Below are 15,090 nucleotides of genomic sequence, written 5' to 3' on the forward strand. Positions count from 1 at the left end.
TGGCCAGACAGCAGGCGCCGATGTAAAAAACTTCATGTCAGTCTGTCCCGCCCCGGTTATACGGCCTTGCGCCCCGGTACTTTGTCAGTAGTCAGTCACAACTCACGGACCACGTTGGGCCCTAGATCTGAAGACCCCAGGGCCTTTTAAGGACCCCCAGCAATAAAATTAAGTCCGAACTGCTGGCTAGCCTAGCCTAGACCACCTGGCTAATGCATAAGCATTGCATTGATATATCCCGTTGCCAAGTTACTCTACAATCCCCTAGATGGCAGCACTGATAGCGTTTGTCAGAGATGGCGCAGAGCGGCGAAACCGGCGCAGCCGTTTTTGTTTAGTGTTGAAACGGCTCGGGGTGGGTGTGGAGCTCTTAAAATTGGACATTTTGCGTAATTAATTGACAAAGGTAAGCCTACAGTTCTATTCAAGTGACAAGTATTCAAGTTTTTAGAGCAAAACATATTTTCATTTGGCTTTCATTTGTTAATCATCGCTTCATTGCAGGATCAGCTCAGGAATGGTTTATTATGCCTTTTTTGGGGCTTGTTGCCTCTTATGTTCGTTTATTTTTTGTTGTATCTTCAAATAATTTTCATTAAAAGACCTATAATTTCATCACAATGTATATGTTTGTACTTAGGATGTGAAAACTGCAATTGAGTGTCAACCCTTGCTCAGTCGACCTGACCCCACTGTGTCTCCCACATGTCTTTTTCTGGGATAACAATGCACCCACAGAGCAGTTCACCATGATACCATGTTGAGGGCGGCACTGCTGCATACAAAGTGCATGCAACTCCATTGTCAATCTGTGCCATACCTTGCACCAACTAAGTGCCTCCTCAGTCCTCACCCGCAAGATCTTGTCGAGATTGCCATGCTGATTGCTGTGCAGTCCGGAGGCGGATACTGGGGACAGGTCCTGGTATGCCCCTTTTGGACCTATATTTTCCATTAGGGTGCAGGCATGATGCTATTGTTTCCATGCTTGAACCATTATGTTTTATGAACCTTAGAACTATTATGAATCTTTGAAATATATTAAGTCAATTATTCTGCGCTCATTAGTTGGGCACAACTAATGCAAATCCACGATGAAGCCTCTTGCACTGGATTATTGCAATTTCAACTTTTCAAGTGAAGCACTTTAATAATCTTATTTATATTGTCTTTTAAAAGCCAAACACTCAGCTCTAAGACCAGATATACTTTGTAGAACTGCTGGAATAGCTTTAATCATAGATAACACTCAACATTAGAACAGATAACAGATAACCATAGTTCTACTGTTATCTATGCTTTAACCCGCGAGTTGCTGGGGGGGGGCGTTAAACGCCCCCACTTTTTTCGCCGGGCCATAGCATAAAAACGGCGCGCCGCAGGCGCGCCAAATTTTGGCTACCTGTAGGGAATTGATTGAAGTGTATTGTGACAAAGTTTCAAAAAAATCGGTCGGAAATTTTTTGAAATATCGAGGTTTTAGTGACGTCATGATTTCTGAGTTTTCGACCAAAAACGGCATATGTTCAAAAAATCATATAAAATCACAGAACAGACATACAGACATGCCATAAACGCCATTAGACTGCCAATACCATGATCAATCAAATGGCTATCTTCGATTATTGATTATCGTTCCGCATTTTCCATAATCTTGAACTGAATCTTGGCAATTTCTCGTGACTACTTCACGACCATGATACATGCATTTCTTAAATTGAACTTTTTGAGCCAAACACGTACACATATGATAAAATGAATGTCACCATCGTGTTCTACGCCCCAAATTACCTATAAAACATGTGTCACAGGCTGCGAATATCAGTTTTGATTTTCGGGGATATGTGCCTACCCGGTTGACCTGACCTTGACCCTGACCTATGCTTGACTGACCCCTACATGGAGCTGACACTCTTGTAGGCCTTATATGATGGATTGTGCACCGTTTTGACAGAGTTTATGACGAGAGGCGCCCATTGCGAAGTCCTGAAGTCCATGCTACTGAAAGCCCGATTTCAGGTGTTTGACCTGACCTTGACCCGACCTGTGACCTCAAAATTCAATTTTTAAGTACTCATCTGAAGCGTCTCGTCGCGTTCTTTCGTTTGCCGCCTCGTGCGTTTCGCTGTGCCTATTGGTTCTCGAGTTATCGGCTGGGGGCGTTTAACGCCCCCCCCCAGCAAACGGTGGGTGGCGAAATACCCCAGCAACTGCCGGGTTAAACAATGGCCAACATTCCCTTTGAATCCATCATGAGTATGATAAATGTAGGCTGTAGCACTAGATTGGAACATGCAGCCACTGTTGTTGGTTCAATGCATACCTACTGCTTAGTCAAATTGATGTTTGTCTGAGTTATAGACTTATAAGGAAACAGTTGTCTGATAACAGTTGACATTAGGCATAGCATAAACTTATCCATTTTCCACAGATTAAAACCTACAACATGATTCCTCCACAATCATGCTTTTTTGCTGGCTCATGCGCTTTAGTTGTCTTGGAAAGATACGTGCTACCTTCTTTAGGCAAATGCTGCTTCACAAGCTAGTGTCCTACAAGGTTGCTTACTAGTCAGGCGTCTTTCCTAACCTTGAATTTTAAATCATGACTTGCAAATTATAATTTCAAGACTCCTTGTCTATCAGTATATAGCTGATTGTAGCGTGATTGTAGCGACATGCTTTAACTCTGATTTTGTGTTTTTATTCTGATAATGCTAGCCAGCTTTACCCAGTACTTCTCAACATAACCTGATCAATTCAATTGCTAAAATATTCTGACTTGGGCACTGATGATAGCAGTTGTATGGTGAACGAATGGATTCTAGGAAGCCACTCAGATTGTTTACATGTGATAGTAAAACCACTCAGGTTTTTAGGAGGTGTAATTCTTGATTAATCTCAGCAAATATTGCAGGTTGACTTTAGTAAGAAGTTAACTGCAGTATAATAATACAATGATTCAAAAAAAGTTTATCAGCATGCCTTTGAAGTGAAATGTGGCTGACTTGTACCGCCTTCTTTTCACTTTGAAGGGATTGCTTGGGTAGGGGGTTGGTTACAGTCTGTATTGCTGATTCTTGGGTATGTTGTAGATAAATTACCTGTTACTATTCTCTGGATATCTGTTGATTTTTGGCCTTTTAAAGCAACTCTTGCAACTACATGCATTGCGAAACGAAATCCGAGTTGACTTATTGAAAAAGGGAGGATGTACTGGAATCGGTTGTCTTTTTGGCTTCCCATCGTAACTTTACATGATAGCCCTGGGCTCATTCAACTCTTCTTGCGAAGCGCTCGCGTACCGCCGTTCCGTCTCGGGGAGACCCGAGTGCCTGTCTCCAGGAGACCCGAGTGCCTGTCTGCAGGAGACCTGAGTTACCTGTCTCCAGGAGACCTGAGTTACCTGTCTCTGGAGACCTGAGTTACCTGTCTCCAGGAGACCGAGTTACCTGTCTCCGGAGACGCGACCGCCCGTATCCGGGGGTCTCCGAATCCCCGCCTCTCCATTACACGCGGCTCGCTGCAGCCGGCTTCCTCTGCGGTGCAGAGCTCGTACGACGCTCCTCAGTACGGGGAACAGCCGGCGCTCCTCGGGTCCCAACAGCCGCACCCGGGCACAGATGCCACTGTCGACCGTGGTTTGTGTACAGACGCCCCGCGGTGGCTGGATGCCAAGCAGAGGTCGGACAAAAATCAGAACGTTTTCTCCATGACGTGCTTTGATTGACAGGCAGCGTTCCAGACTGGACACTAGCCACTTTCCTCCGATGTTGCTATGCTGCTTTCCTCCTCCCTGAGTCCCTGGCAGCAGTCTGAGGTATGTGCTGTGACCGAGGACAGGTCAGGCATACGCTGTTATGATACCTGGAAAGGCGTGCCATGTCACCATTGTTTTAGATATGGGCGTGTGCTATGGTGTCCATGGGCTGAACGCCGGCCGATCGCTGTGCTGTCTCGCGCGCCGCTGCAGCTCAGTGTCGTGCACAGTGCAGTCGGCAGCCCGGCGCACCGTTCCGACACGGTGTCGGCCGTTCCCTATCAGCAATGCGCCAACTTGTCCAGACAGTTTACATAAGAGGTCCCCCGTGGAGCGTTGCGGGACTCCCGGGCCGTCTTTGAACCTCACCTTCGAATGGTGCCTGGCATGGATGAGATAATAATGGATTGGTGTCTTCGCATTTTTTGGCGACATTGAGCTCAGGCCTGCCATCTAGCGGGAGAATTATCGTAAGTTAGGAGCAAGCCGAGTGAACGCCGCTGATAAGCATTGTGACACACGGGAGTGTGGTGTAGTAGCAGGCTTGTTGTGCAATTTTTCAAAAGGTTTTGTCTTTATATGTCAGTAAAAGCGAAGAAATTAATAGATTTATGTGCAGGGTCAGTAATAAGATAAGCAGTTCCATGCTATTTCCTCATTAAATCGTGAAACAGGGAGTTATTGGAGACTTCGCCAGCACGTGTCGTTTTCGCTATTTTTCACATGAGTCTTTACTTGGCCTAAATCAAACAAATTGTCCGATCAAAGAACTAAACGAACGTTAGGTATTACTAGGGTGACCCGCGTGCTCCGCAACGCGAAAAGGGATATTTTCGATCGGCGGGTGTTCGGTTGTTCTTGTGTCGGTTGGGTTATCTATCCATTTCGGTCGATTGCTTTTTGACGGCTAAACGTTTTGGTTTGTGGAAAAAATATCCACCGCATCGAGGTGCCCGTGTCTGATAAGCATGCTTTCCACTTCAGAATCTGTCAAATGTGCTTTATAATTGAGGTGCGTAGTTTTAAGACAAATGAAAGGCGTAGATAATTTTCGCTAAAAATCGTTTTGCAGAGGTTTAAAACATTTATATTTTTAAGAATACTGTTGCTTGTCATGCAAACGTGATGATTGGATCTTGGAGAGAATTGAATGCTCTTTCTAATGATAGCATTTTCAATTGTCAAGCGTATCAGGTTAAGCAGCAAATCCCGTGTATCTTTTATGTGGCACATTATGGACAAATACCATTTTAATTCAGCGATTTTTCCACATTGTTTTTGATCAATTAGCTGTCCACAATTTTTCCATGAGAGGCGGTACATTTTTATTGCTAATAGGCGCTGTTTCAACTCATTCCGTCTGACGATCACCTGAAATTAATATAAATTCCAAAATCCGTTTAAAATGGCACTTTTTGAAATGAAATTGCCCTCACACTTGCACGTGGCGCGTGCCACCCCTGCACCGCACACTATTCGATTGCCCGTTCGATTCTCTACACGATGCTGTTTTCCCCGTGCCGATCGGGCGCACGGCTACCGAGATATTGCACGGGGAACGGACCCGTGTCAGGCAAATTTAGCCATTTTCGCCCGTTTTTGCCAGCCGATTTATACATGTAAAGTCTATGACGCGAATTTGCACTTTTTGGGCACGCGCCACGCGCTCGCTATCGATCCGATCGAGCCGAGACCGCTCAAAGGCACGTTGTCCATCCTTGTTCTATAACTTGCGCAAATTTCAGCGCGGTAGGTGCAACGGTGTGATCTGTAACCCGCGCTACGTAGCACCATGTCGCGACCTTCGTAATAGACAGAAACTACGCCCTCCTCAAATAGTAATATTGATTTATAAGTATTATTTATAAGTCCAATGAAAAAGTTAAACGGAATTGCTAACGTCATTCCCGCTCAATATGTCATTCAAGACGCTCTATGAATAGGACCCAACCAGTGCTGCGTAGTCGATGAAATTTCAGTGACTTTGGCTCCAACTCCGATTCTGCATTCAAATATCGACTCCGACTCCTCCGGGCAGAACTTTCGATTCACACAGACTCCGACTCTGACTCCGACTCTGCAGCCCTGGTAAGTCTGTGGAGTCGATGACTTTTCGGTGACGTTCGACTCATACTCCGACTACGGCTTTTAAAAATCAACCGACTCCGAGTCGGAATAGAACCGATGGCTCTGACTACAACTCCGCAGCCCTGGCCCAAAGCGCCTAAAGCAGCTTTGATGTGTGATCTTCTTCGTACATTGTTAATGTTATTTTAAACAACGAGTGGAAAAGGGAGACGAAGCCTTCACAAACAGGGATCCCCTGTTGCGGATCAATCAGCTGATGGAATAGAAAGGCATAAACACCACGCATCTCATTTCATCGTTTTTCTAACGACTCTGCACCAATGTAAGCACTGATCAATGCAGTGCGAGCATCGATGTGACATTTGTGTACCAAGTTTGAGTGTTATCCGCCCAGCCGTTCTTGAGATATGGAAGCGGCACCCCGCACGTGCGCACGTGCAGTAGCACCCCCATAGTGACACATGGAAATGCATTGGCCACTGGGTGCCTAACAATTGACGAAGTTTTACTGTAATGGGCCCAGTCATTGCGGAGTTTTTTTTTTTTTTTTTTTTTTTTTTTTTTTTTTTTAATCACTCTTTATTACACAATTTCTTTACAACACAACTACCACATTTTCCAACGCTCATACATGATGCTCACTACATTAGCATGTTTGGTTACAGCACAGTACCATATTAATATCTCGTACTCTAATTTCCCTTTCATCCTTGTCATGGTCGTACATAAATTCAGCTTGTGTCAGAATTTTCATTTTTTGTAACAAGTTCACAAACCTTGGCTTTTCTTTTCTAACCTTACAACTATATATGTACCATTTTCCTATCAAAATGAGTCGCTGGATCGCTGTTGCAGTTTCCCTAGGGCATTCGTACAAAGCTGGATCAAATCCCAATATGATTTCCTGAGGGTTCAATTCCAGCGTAATCTTCAATCGGTCACGTATCATATCTTTCACCGATTGCCACATCGCACCCACTTCTTCGCAAGCTACCATTAGGTGTTGTATTGTCTCTCTTTCCCTACCACAAAAGGTGCATAAGTCGCTGACGTCCATGAATTTCGATGCAAAGGTATTTGTTGTCAAAATTCGGTGAACAATTCTGTCCTGGAACCATATCAAAGTTGTATTCTTTGAACACCTTTTGTATCGATAATATATATGCCCCCAAAATATGTTAGAACTCAAAATAGAGTTCCATTTAATTTGACTAGGTAATGGTGAATCTGTTTTCTTATATCTCACATTCAGTAAGGCATCATAATATTGTCTGCAATCGCCGTTCAATATTTGCAGTAGAGCCGGGTGGATGAACGGTCCTATTGGCTTTTTGCCTCCGAATTCACTTGGTATGGAAATTCTCTGTACCAAGCATCGCAATGTCTCAAAAGTCAAAGCGTTCAAACACCCAGGATAAGTTCTCCTAAATTCTTCAAAGGACATAAGTTCTCCTTGAGAACTGTAAATATCATTTATTGACCTACATCCAGCGTCGAAAAGTTTACGTTTCCAAAAGGGCTTCCGTCCTATCACTATTTTGGAAGATAAAAAGATGGGAATCTGCCAAACATCGCTTGCTTCAACTACGAGCTCGTGCTTGAATTCATCATATGCAGAAAATACATCACTCCAAAAAGGATTCATATTCGAGCCAAACTTGTTCATATAACGGTCACCGCTACTTAGTAGCCTATCCAATTCCACTTGCGGTCCCACAATATTTTTTACGGTCAAAAAGCGTCGCACCCAAGCAAGTTTCATAGCTTTACCATACGTTCCCACGCAGGGTATGCCATAATGCGTTATCAAATGGGACCGACGTATTTTGTCTGGCTTGTTGTCCCACAAAAATCGGAAAAACTGCTTCTGCAGTGCATCAGTCATCGCAGTTGGAGGATTAGGCAGTACCGTCAAGACGTACGTCAGCTTGGACAAAGCAAGTGACTTTAAAACCGTCCGCTTCCCGTATAAAGTTAATCGCCGTCGGAGCCAGCCCTTGAGCATGTTTGTTATTGACTCGACTTTTCTTTTGAAGTTGACTGCTACCATTTCATGCATGTCCTTGGTGAAAATGATTCCCAAGTAACGAAAACTGTCCTGCACACATGAGAACTCTGACTGTGTGATAAAGGATGGCGGCTCACCCGGACCTGAATATAAAAGCTCCGACTTCTGTGGATTTAGGGACAGCCCTGAAACCGCTCCAAATTCAGCAATTGTTTTCAAGCAAGCCCTGAAACTACTCTGGCTCCCATCAAGTATGAATGTGCTGTCATCAGCATACTGTTCCAGTTTAATCTCTTGATGATTAAAGATATATCCTTTTATGAGACGATTATTTCGCACCAATATACCCAAAATCTCTGCACAGAGAATGAATAACAAGGGCGAGCAGCAGTCCCCTTGTCTGCAGCCCCTCTCAATTTCAAAGAAGCCGGTAGATATCTGATTCTGTGATATGCACGATGAAGCATCCCGGAGCATTGTGGCAATCCACCGCTGCATATCCGCCCCGAAATTAAAGAACTGCAAAGTCTCCATGATAAATTCGTGGCTCAGAGAATCAAAAGCCTTTCGATAATCAGCAAATAAAAAGAGAACGTTTTTGTTGTTTTCCTTTCTCTTTGTTTCCCACAGAATATCATATACAGTTCTGATACAATCTCCAATATATCTATTTTTCATGAAACCCTTCTGAGCCATGTTAATTAATCTTCCCATGACTTTTTTTAATCTGCCAGCAATAACTGTCGACAATATCTTCTGAGACGTGTTCAGTAATGAAATTGGCCTCCAACTGTCCATACATGTCTTTGGTTTGCCTGGTTTAGGAATGAGAGTTAATAGTCCTTGCCTTTGAGTGACCGATAAATGGCCGTTTTCAAACGCATAATTAAAGGATCTCACAACCAGGTACCCAATTTCCGGCCAAAAGGTCTTAAAGAAATTCGCAGTAAACCCATCAGGGCCAGGGGATTTATCATTATGTAAACTTTTCACCGCCTGCGATGCTTCCGAGATGGATATTTTTCCCTCAATGCTATTCTTCTCTTCGTGACTCAATCGAATCGTATTATTTCCCAACAAATGTTCTATATCTTGTAATTTTTTCGACCTCTCTTTACGTTTGTAAATTTCCGAGAAGTGTCTGACTAGAGCCGTCATTATCTCCTCCTGATCTGAAATCAAAGTCCCACCTACCTCTAAACAAGATATATATTTTTGCGTATACTGCCGCTTTTCTAGGCTGCAGAAGTAACGAGATGGAGTTTCCCCATACTCGATCCATCGCGCCTTTGCTCTTAGCAGAACGCCTTTCATCCTGCTCTTACGAAGTTCTTGTAACTCAGCAGAGGCATTATAAAGCTCGTTCAAACTAACATTGTCCCCCTCGTTCTGTACTCTATGTTCCAGTGTTACAATTTCACTAATTAATTTATTTTCTCTTTCCGTTGATAACCGTTTCTTTCTCGCACTATACTGAATACTCAATCCTCTTAAATGGCACAACAAAGTTTCAAAAAATAATTGATCATTCACAATAAGGACTGCGTCTTCGTCGCTATCCATTGTGACGGGGTTATATATTGGCAGCAAATACTGACGCCTGAATTCTCTTATACTTTTGCGAATCATTTCCACAAAATCGTTGTCATCCAAGAGAGAATTGTTGAACTTCCAAAAACCTCCTCTCTGCCTAGCTGCGCGGGACAAAAGTGTTAGTGAGACCAAATTATGATCAGTTCTGTATCCAACTTCGATATCCGCGGTTCCCACCATGCTCATCAGTTCCGGGGAAACCAGGAAAAAGTCTAACCTAGCTAGTCTCAGCGGTGTTGGCTTACGCCATGTGTACCTCCTCGTCGTAGGGTGCAGCTGGCGCCATACGTCACACATTTGTTCAGATTCAATGAAATCTAGTACCACTTTCCTAGCAGTTGGATTTCCCACTCGCCTGTAATGTTTAGTGTCGTTTGCCGGATCTAATGCCATGTTCCAATCGCCAACAAAGACGGAGGGATCCTCTGGCAAACATTCGATTTTTGTGAAAAGTTCCCTATAAAAATTGGGATTATCTTCATTAGGACCATACAGCGCTATCAAGTTAATTTTTCCAAAATTTTCACAGTCAGCACTTATTATCACGTAATTTCCCCCCGGGTCTACTAGAGTACTGCAAATATTTACCCCAGCATTGCGATTTATTAATATTATGATGCCTCTAGAGTTGTTTGTTCCGTAACTGGCTACTAGTTCGCTACCCCATTCGGAACGCACAACATCTATTAAATCTTCTGTGACATGAGTATCAATTAAGCACGTTACCGAATAGTTACTTTTTCTTAAAAAGTCAATTACGTCCCGTCTCTTTTCTGTTTGCCGAATGCCCCGGACGTTCAAGCTCCCAATACTAATGCACCTTCTGTTGATCTTACTCATCGCAAGCTAAACGACCCTCGAATCTTAAAATGTACGAGATCAATACTCTCAATACATGCACAATGTCTCTATATCTTAACTCACGTGAGCAGTAATAATGTTCCAAAAACCTCAACATAATCATAACATCCCAACTCATGAGCACGACTGCTGGCTTCGGCTTCAGAGTCATTTCACGAGCTCAGAAAAGAAAGCCACCAGAAAAAGCCAGTTGCTGCCAGCAATGAAATGGCCTCATACCAACTAAACACATCTTCTTACCACACGAATACTTTAAATGTCCGCCGCTCCGATTCACACAGACTCCGACTCTGACTCCGACTCTGCAGCCCTGGTAAGTCTGTGGAGTCGATGACTTTTCGGTGACGTTCGACTCATACTCCGACTACGGCTTTTAAAAATCAACCGACTCCGAGTCGGAATAGAACCGATGGCTCTGACTACAACTCCGCAGCCCTGGCCCAAAGCGCCTAAAGCAGCTTTGATGTGTGATCTTCTTCGTACATTGTTAATGTTATTTTAAACAACGAGTGGAAAAGGGAGACGAAGCCTTCACAAACAGGGATCCCCTGTTGCGGATCAATCAGCTGATGGAATAGAAAGGCATAAACACCACGCATCTCATTTCATCGTTTTTCTAACGACTCTGCACCAATGTAAGCACTGATCAATGCAGTGCGAGCATCGATGTGACATTTGTGTACCAAGTTTGAGTGTTATCCGCCCAGCCGTTCTTGAGATATGGAAGCGGCACCCCGCACGTGCGCACGTGCAGTAGCACCCCCATAGTGACACATGGAAATGCATTGGCCACTGGGTGCCTAACAATTGACGAAGTTTTACTGTAATGGGCCCAGTCATTGCGGAGTTACTTTATGTGGAACAATTTCGACACCCCTAAGTTGGCACGTGGCACGTGCCGTAACATTCACTAAGATGAAGAAAATCGGGCGAAATTCGGAGAAGAAGGAATAAGCCTACCAAATATGTATGACATATTGTCAAACTGCTGTACCATTGCGAATAAATGACCATATAAAAGGTCGTACAAGCCGATGGGGCTGGGTGTTTCAATACACACCGTCTTACGCATTTTCTTTTCGTTATTACCTAAAGGCTGCTTGACGTTTTTGGCTTTCAAGCATTTAAGACCTTTTTTGTCGTCTCAGGTCCAGTAAGATTACCTCCAACTCGTGGGAATATGCACTTCAAGCCAACTAACACACCACACCCACGTGTGTCATAATGCTGAGAGATGGCGTTCACTCGGCTTGCTCCTAACTTACGATAATTCTCTCGCTAGATGGCAGGCCTGATCCCAATGTCGCGGATCCCAATGTTAATTTCCACGAGACACCAATCCAGTGTTATATCATCCATGGTGCCTGGTTTGAACAGAAATAGGAGCTCCATTGACATTCACCTTTGGGTTCTGTTTATATGAATTATGTGGGTCATTATACGAACCCACACTGTCAAACAGTAACGTTTAGTGATTCTTGTTTTAAGCGGTGGCCGCATACATCGTTAGCACTTATATATGTAGAAGCGGGTACCGATTGCTCATGTGTTGACACGGGTAAACACGGCTTCATACCTTGTCTCCTTTGTTATAGAGTTGGATGGGTCGTGGGGAATACTGCATGCGTCACTTAGTATACGATTTGGGGTCACTTTGTAGTTTACAAATTCATGGACCTCTGGGAAATATGCCGTTAGATTGTGTGACCTACAATTCTCGGAGATTCAATGGCACTAGTATTTACACACCCTCCCGACATAGACATTTGTAGCATTTCGTCAGCGACGAGCCCTCACCTTTGTCTTACTACATCTTTAATGCCGCGATCCATGTGATTCAGTGCATGTAGCCATCCGTACAGACAGCAGTGGATGTATGTTGAAGATCGGAAACTAGATCCTGTCTCAGGCGAGAACAAAGAAACCGTTACTGATTTCGTCATGATCTTTGTAAACCTTTTAAAGAATTAAGTTCTTGCAGGACACATTTGGAGATTCTGCGTGATGACAAAGACACGGATAGTGTGAGACACACGGTTTTTACTGGGATTCAATCTAACCCCAAGTGAATTCGGACCCCGAACTTTTGAAGATGTTTTCCGCCGAGGCGAGATGTTAGTGTTTTGCCGCTCTCCTCTCCAAATTTGTGCAGCCGGCCGGCGTGGGCCACTCGTGCCGGGAATCTGGGGAATGTGGCGGTGAATCAGCCGGCCCAGATGATAAACAGGGTGCTGCTCCGGCCGGCCAGCTCGCCTGCCGGACGCCGCCGCCGCCGCCGCCCTATAGGATCGATCTAGGAGCGGCGGGCGCGGCCGCCGGGGCGCGTATTCGCCAATTGTATTACACGAATCGGCCAACCAATAGCTTGCCTCCTGAGTGACGTCAGCGTGGCGTCATACTTTCGGTCCTCGCCCTGGTGGCGTCTATTGAAGCTAGGTTTTAACTTATTGACATTTAAGCTACATGGGGTACATTATCGCCGTGGCGAAGTGGTTAGAGTATCGGACTGGTGATTCAGATGTAGGTGGTTCGAATCCACTCGGCGACTTCGATTTTCGTGTCATCTGTCATTGTGCGTTTTTTATACATTTGTAACGGCGTGCACCTAAGAAATCAGACGTAGGCATTCTTCTAATGAATATGTTGCATAAGATAGATATTTGCAGTCCAACCGATTGGTTCGGTTTCAGTATTTTCCAATGGTCTTTGTTTGTATTTGGTTTGGTAGCGGTGTTCTGATTTTCTGTGATTGACATCACTAATGCATAGTGCATACTATGCGAACGTAGCCAATGGAAAGACAAATGGTGCTGGGCGATGGCCATTCATTGATCAATATTTCTCACTGCCAATGGGTGATAGCACGCAGCATTGACAGGGGCGGCGCTGACCTTTTGAAAGTAGGTGGGCACTTGGCAATGTAAAGTACCTAAAAGTAGCGAAACCTAAGATGAAAAGTAAAAATCGCACGCTGGTAAGCAGGCTGATAGATAGCTTTTCGTGTAAGAATCACCATGCACAAAAAAAGTTCGGCATAGCTGTTAGCGTAATCACGGGACGAGATAATCAGTTTCCAGCCGTCAGAGCGTCATCTATAGGAGCTATGCCCTAACTATAACTTTTACATTTCAGCCGCCAGGGGGATACCTAAGTCCTCTTACTTGGAATCTAGTTAAAGTCAAAAGATTTATATTAGACGTTTATGAAGATAACTTGGGACTGGTTGTTAAGTTGCATGCTCACGGCGGGCTGTCATCAATTTATCTCTATACATGTCTTATCTGATCGATGAAATGATACAGGAATCCGTTGTCATTCGAGTGTGTTTCATAATAGCTCTTCCGACTTTGACCAATATCGACAGTGCCGTAACAAAATTGGTAGTTCAGGTATAGACTGCAACTGCAGTTCTTTTGCAACTTATTCCTTAATCAGATGAACACTTGCCAGAGATTTATTGGGCGTACGATATTGGCGTGCGAACGTAGGGGCCAAAAACGCGCGTCTACGACCGACTTCTTTTTAAGAGAAAAGAACCGCTGAAGCAAGAATCGATCCACCGACCTGTCGTCCATCACACCGAGACTCTAACCACTCGGCTACGGCGACACATACATGTCTGCCAGCCATATACAATGCAAAAATAGTCTCAACTCAAATCTAGCCTCAATGCATGCATTGTCGCGGCGGATGGCTATGACGTCGCACTAGAGATGTCGCTAGTTGATGGGCCGATTCGTGTAATACAATTGGCGAATACGCCGCCGGGGCCGGGCGTCTCCAGAGCTGCCAGAGACTGACAGGTGCCGGCCCGGCTCACTGGGGTATGAAAGTGGCCGCCGCCAGTCGCAGCTGAGTGCCGCCGACCGGCGCTCAACGGCTCTGAGCGGCGGCCACGGCCATTTCGGGTGAACCCGGTCACATCAGCCGCTCAGAGTGGACGATTTACCACCCGGTGACGGCTCACTTCCGATGGCCGGCAGCGGACGGACGGGCCGCGATCCGTCCACCCACGCCCGGACAAGGTCGGCGGCGACGTGTGCCGGGCCCGGCGACGTCTGTCGTGCGCCGGCCCGCCGCCGCCGCCCGCTGCCGGCCGCACGTGCCCCGCCCTGCCCTCCCGCGGCCATCGACCGCCCTGCGCCGCCGCTGCCGCCACTGGATGAAATAGCGCGCGGTCCGGCGGCGGTGGCGGCGCGTCGGGGCGGCAGAGTCGGCCAGCTGGTCTGCCGCGCGGACGAGCCTCTGAGCGCCCCGTCTCTGTCTGCAGGTCACTGAGCAGCGACGAACGCCGGCGCGGCTGCTGACGGAGCCGGGGAGGAGTGGGAGGACTCCCAGCCTCGAGGATAGTCCTCACCGGGGACTGCCTCTCGGAGGACGGAGCGCCACCCGGCGGGAGCACACTCCGCGCGCACGTGTGTGGAGACCAGTGACAGTGACATATCGTGGGGATTTGGTATCGAGAGTACCAAGTGAAAACTGTGTGATTTGAGGAACCGATCCAGGACGAGCCCGCGGAAGGCGTCAGTGTGTCAGTGTGCGTTGGGGAGCTATGTGACGAGTCGCCCGGACGGACGGTATGACGCACTGACGCGGTGCGTCTGAGGTGACTTTACTGCAGATCGGTACTGTTTTAACCGACATCGGCGAGCCAGGATGGCACTGCGCGGGTGAGTACAATCAATGCGGAGCGGAGTGGAGCGAGCGAGCTCGGCTCGGCCAGGTTTTAATTCTTGTTTTTTTTTCGCTCTTTTCGTCTATGTTTGCTCACTGGAGCATCC

At 45.8% G+C, this 15,090-nt stretch overlaps 1 protein-coding gene across 8 annotated transcripts in view; it reads left to right on the top strand.

Annotated features, from left to right (window-relative positions):
• Positions 1 to 332: 332 nt before the first annotated feature.
• The window catches only part of LOC122367418 (tyrosine-protein phosphatase Lar-like), a 135,234-nt gene continuing 120,476 nt past the window's right edge, over positions 333 to 15,090 (top strand). For 3 of the 8 annotated variants that reach the window (XR_006254055.1, XM_043340463.1, XM_043340466.1), the window contains exons 1-2: positions 333 to 406; positions 14,580 to 14,979. Coding sequence is in view for 6 of the 8 variants with exons in the window: in XM_043340463.1 (XP_043196398.1) it covers positions 14,966 to 14,979 (14 nt within the window). In the remaining 2 variants the exon portion in view is untranslated. Of the gene's footprint in view, positions 407 to 14,519; positions 14,980 to 15,090 lie in introns of those variants that run through there. The other 5 variants (XM_043340465.1, XM_043340464.1, XM_043340468.1 and 2 more) reach the window with 5 other exon arrangements.

Source organism: Amphibalanus amphitrite, unplaced genomic scaffold (genome assembly GCF_019059575.1).
Source record: "Amphibalanus amphitrite isolate SeventyFive unplaced genomic scaffold, NRLGWU_Aamphi_draft 000869F_arrow, whole genome shotgun sequence".
In the NCBI taxonomy this organism is placed as follows: Eukaryota; Metazoa; Arthropoda; class Thecostraca; order Balanomorpha; family Balanidae; genus Amphibalanus; species Amphibalanus amphitrite.